Source organism: Micromesistius poutassou, assembly GCF_964030765.1.
Source record: "Micromesistius poutassou genome assembly, chromosome: 16".
Lineage (NCBI taxonomy): Eukaryota > Metazoa > Chordata > Actinopteri > Gadiformes > Gadidae > Micromesistius > Micromesistius poutassou.
The window spans coordinates 924727-929726 of NC_140286.1; the positions used below are offsets into that span (position 1 = coordinate 924727).

Consider the following 5000-nt stretch of genomic DNA (forward strand, 5'->3'; position numbering starts at 1 on the left):
TAGGCGATTAAGTAAGGGTTTCAAACTGACACCTTTGTAGACTAGGCAACTGTAGATATACACATATCCAAATCCCCTTCTGAATGCTTCATCCGCTCGTGCAGAAGAGTTTAATTGGGCAATATGTTTCACCTCGTCGTTGTGACAGAGTTGTTCTACTTGGATGAAGGTAAGACTCGAAGGATGATTGAAGTATAACACTAAAACTATTTATTAAAGAAGGCGATCAAATTGTTTAAATCAAACATGCAACCTGGAGTCGGTACAAAAAGCAACTGATCTCACATTTCAACAGTCAACTCATACTATCTAAAACACTTCCATCCATCGTCCTGTCTGAGCAGAACAAGTTTGTCACAGAGTTCGTCCCGTCAGGCCCTTCCCGGGGTCAATACCCCCTTGTGGCCGGGCCTGAGGGTATCACGCCGGGATTGTGTAGGGTTATGTATTAGCACCACACGCAAGACTCACAAGTCAACAGTTGTGAGAGGCTTCCTCATGACCCTCCGAGTTAACACAAGTACCGTTATTCAACATGGTTTATGTGTAGGGTGATTGTTGTTATTATTATTACGGAGGGGCTCGTGACTCTCAGTACTGGATTTAGACATCTATTTGGATCCTTCGTTGCGTATCTATATTGGTGCTATAAAACATCACCCCCTTTGTATTTCCAAACTTATTTTCATTCATAAATCATATAGGCTGGATATATATATCTGTTTTGTTTACCCTTAGTCGTATAGTCGTATAGCCGTATAGTCATGAAATGTCATTGTGATGTTAAAATGCTGGCCTGTGTGATATCGAAAGCCAAAATTAAATCAGTGCTATACCTTTATCATCCAAGTATCAGTACATACTATGAATCCAAATTATACTAATATGAAAGCCAAATTAGCATTTTATTTTAAACACTGAAATGATAAACAAATTTCTCTGCCATTTTGTTTTGAGACTCCATTCCCTCATCTACCTTTATCCCAAAGAATGCCTCACTGTGCGTGTATGTATTTGTGTGTGTGTGTGTGTGTGTGTGTGTGTGTGTGTGTGGGTGTGTCACTCTGCCATCATCTAAATATATTTTCTAAGAACACGTGTATCTCACATGAAGGCTGAACATGCCCGGCTGGTAACGGAGCCGGAGAAACAGAAATTATTCATACAAAACGGGCTTAATAATTTGTAGAAGTGTCGTCAAGATGTATCTTTACACAAGCCCTGCGTGCGTGGCTAGGGACTGCAGGTTCAAAAGCTAAACCTCTTCCCAGAACAGCACCACACAAGCAGGGATGAGAGTGGATGTAGAGCTATAGCAATGACAGCTACAGTGAAAGGACTTGGGCATAACGTGGCACTATCTGGCTTATTCCTTGATACAAAAATAAACTACAAAAGTTGTTTTTCTTGTTTTTCTGTTGTAACACCTTATTGTATTTTACAGTCACATTATTCAACGTGGTTTGCTGGTACTCGGTCCTGTCACTAGTCCTCCCGCTCACCGCAGAGCGACTCCACGGGTCGTCACTCATCCTATTTATAGCCGCTGCTCCTGCACTTCTTGTCCAGACGTCTTGAGCACGTTTTCATCCCTCACCACCAAGAGCGGCTGGTGTTGACTCGGTGTGGGGGGGGGAGGGGAGGGAGGGAGGGGAGGAGGGGGGGTGGTGGTGGTGGTGGTGGTGCCGATACCGATGGGTGACGGCCTGTTTGCTTTACCGCCTATTGACGCGTCGCCTCTCGTCTCCCCCCCCCCCCACCCTAGGTTAGCCGCGTGCTGAAGCCGCGCGGCCGCTTCCTCTCGCTCACCTTCGCCCAGCCGCACTTCCGGAAGCCCCTGTACGCCCGCCGCGAGTACCGCTGGTCGGTGGCCCGCCACACGTACGGCGACGGCTTCCACTACTTCCTCTACGCCATGACGGCCGGCGAGGAGCTGAGCCCCGAGGACGCGGCGATGGAGACCAGGCGGTCGGAGAAGGAGGAGGAGGCCAGGGCCCCGCCCGCGCCGATCACCTTCATGCAGGAGAGCGACAGCGAGGACTTCCTGAGGGACATCGCCCTGTAAGGCGGGGGGGGGCGGGGGGGCGGGGGTGGGGGGGGGGTGGATGGGACCACGGTGTCACCACCACGGGCCTGACTGCTGGGTGGTGGACTCTAGCTCTCTCTCCAGCTCTCTGGAGGACGGTGGACGTTCAAAGGGACGGTTTTTATTCAGACGGTTGTAATGAACCGCGTTTGGTTAGGATTTTACTTTTTTTTTGGTGTGTGTGTGTGTGTTTTTTTTTTTGGCCTTTATCGTTCTGTTCTTCTTCTAATCTGTGGTTGTATTATACGTGCCATGTGGTAGACGCTTTTTTCCCCCAAGTGTCCCATGATGCTTACATTCATTTCAAGGCGTAAACACACCGATTGTGTGTAAGGTTGACGTTATGTGTTGTTGTTTTTTTCCGCAACATATTATACCACCAGGTGTGAGTGGGATTAGCCGCTCCAAGCCGTTTTGAAAATCTGCCTCTTCTGACATCACTAGTGGGCGTGTCCACCTAGATGTGTGACGGCTAGATGAGCAACGTTTGCTACAGTCCACTGGGGTAGGCTGGTAGACTGATCTATCAAGCGTACGTCTAGGTGGACACGCCTCCCTGTGGTGTCAGAAGAGGCCGATTTTCAAAACGGCTTGGAACGGCTAATCACACTCACACCTGGTGGTGTAATATGTCCCCTTTAATACTGGTTTGTACCACAGAGCTACACAGAGTTTTCTGCAAAGGTCCGGTTTACTGTATGTGTTACAGATGAGTTTTGGTGCCAGGATTTTGGATTCTTTCAACATGCAGGGCGCTGGACAAAATGCAAACCCTTGTCCAAATCAAGGTTGCAAGCCCTCCGCTGCGTTGCATTTTAAATGAATGGACTTCTTGTGAACTGCTATGCAACCACAGAACCCTGGCAGTGTTAATGTCACGCTCTACTGATTGAGCGCAATTTTTTTTTACTTTGAATTGTGTTCAACTTTGTATTTGTAAAACTACTGGTGCTACATGGGTTGAACTTGAGGAAAATCAGCATTCTGCCTCGCAGACAAATATGGATGACAAATCGCAATGCCAACCTGAGTGTCGAGAGATTGCTTAATAATTGCAAGGGGGGGGGGGGGGGGGTGATGGAGAGAATCAGGCAGGATGCTAGCAGCAGCCACGGCCTTTCTGCATCGCCTGCTGCTTCCCTGTCTGGTGCGAGGCTGTGATCAGACAGCGCTGTTGAACACACAGTGTTATTTTACACCTGCGATCGAGCACCAGAGTTCAAAATTAACAACAGCCCAAGCGCTTGGCTGGAAGCCAGCTACCCTTGGCTCTCGACTCACACAGCAGCACCAGCGGAGCCCGGCCCTGGGTGTCGTCTCTGTGTTCCTCGTTGACATCGTCACCCCAGCGCTACTTATACCTATGGTTGCATAATCCAGAACGCTCCCTCCTCTCCACAGCACCTCCAGGTCTGTGGTGATCTCATGGCGGAGGCCCGGCGCCGTGCGTCTGTTCGACAGCTACATCAATGAGGTGTCATACAACAGGCTAATTAGCCTAATGAATTGGGTCGTCGTCGGTGTTTGAGCGTCAACGTACGTCTCGGTCAGACCCTGAAGGACCTTTTTAACACGCACAGACCGGAGGTACCACATGACCTCATCCTCAACAGCTTCAAAAAGCAAAGTCATCCGTAATGTTTGTTTATTGGAAGTCAAATGTCCTAATGTAAAACGATGGCAGATACACTATTCTATATACGATCAAAATACTGTGTCAAATAAAAGTCATGTTTTCAATTGTAACATTTCAACTGTATTGTGTTATTGGTGTTATTTATCCTGTTCTTTATGAATACAGCCTCTTAAGCCTCTAACCCTAACCCAGCCTCTTGTGTTACAGTTTGTTCCAGATAACCATAAGGAGATATCCAGATGAACCCATACTGTATATATTCCAGGTTAGAGATGTCACTACTGTGGAATAACACACACAAATACAATTTTGATTTGTACAACATTTTTTCGTACAAACGTGGAGCAGAAGTTCTAGTGGTCAAGAACATTAGAGCAAAACCAAGAGTCCCTCATTTGTGTAAGATGCATAACTCAATCCCTTATTCCTCAGCTGGTTAAATTTAGACCAGCGAGAGGTAGGCGAGGGGGAGGGAGGGGGGGAGACAGGAAGGCTTGGGGCTTGGGTGGGGGTAATGGGGGGGGGGAACACATTAATAAAGTAGAAATCATTTATTTTTAATTCTCCACTGAGATCTAATTACCGTCTATTTTTAAGACATGGAGAGAGGGGGGAATGAAAGGTGTGTGTGATCCTTCAGATGGCTCCTCTTCCAATCATCTCTCCCCGAGGCGTACCTCGGCCAAGGTGGCGTTGAACTTGGACGTCCACGGCGACTGAGCCTCCGCCAATTGAATAGCGCACAAGAAGACGACTGGAGGTGTCCTCCATTGACTCGCCACGTCTATTAAAGCCGGTCAGCACACGCTTTTATCCCAAGCACCTTGCAGTATTTTGGTTTATTTTTCCGATACGTAAGCGTACACGTTAGCTATGCTGTCTCTTTGTTGATGCCCTCACACTTGATGGTTTGTATACGAGCCCGTGCCACGGGACGCACACCCACCAGACACCGTTTGAGTTGACGTATGTATAGCCATTGGCTAAGATTGATCCGCGTCTATTGTGGGATCGCCCTTGGACACTCCACTTGTTTATGATTATTTTTCCAAAGTTTCCACGGTGACAATTGTGTAACAATCCTCCAAGGTGTTTGTTAAAAAACATTGCAATAAACGGCCTGGCAGCTATACTGTATTCGGGCTGGCAGAGGCAATGTAGGTTGGGAGAGAGTGTTATGTAACGCTAAATTGGCGTTAGACTCAATATTGACAATAGATGTTTCTGCCCGGGCAGGAAGCCAGTATAGCCACCGAGAGCTGAGAGGAGACGGACAAT

General features: G+C 47.6%; 1 protein-coding gene across 1 annotated transcript in view; it reads left to right on the top strand.

Moving 5' to 3' along the window:
• The window catches only part of ece2a (endothelin converting enzyme 2a), a gene marked incomplete at its 3' end in the record, with an annotated part of 10298 nt that extends 8233 nt beyond the window's left edge, over window positions 1-2065 (top strand). Inside the window, exon 3 of the mRNA XM_084481410.1 lies at window positions 1766-2065. Coding sequence (XP_084337536.1) covers window positions 1766-2065 — 300 coding nt within the window. The remainder of the gene's footprint in view (window positions 1-1765) is intronic.
• Window positions 2066-5000: the final 2935 nt, after the last annotated feature.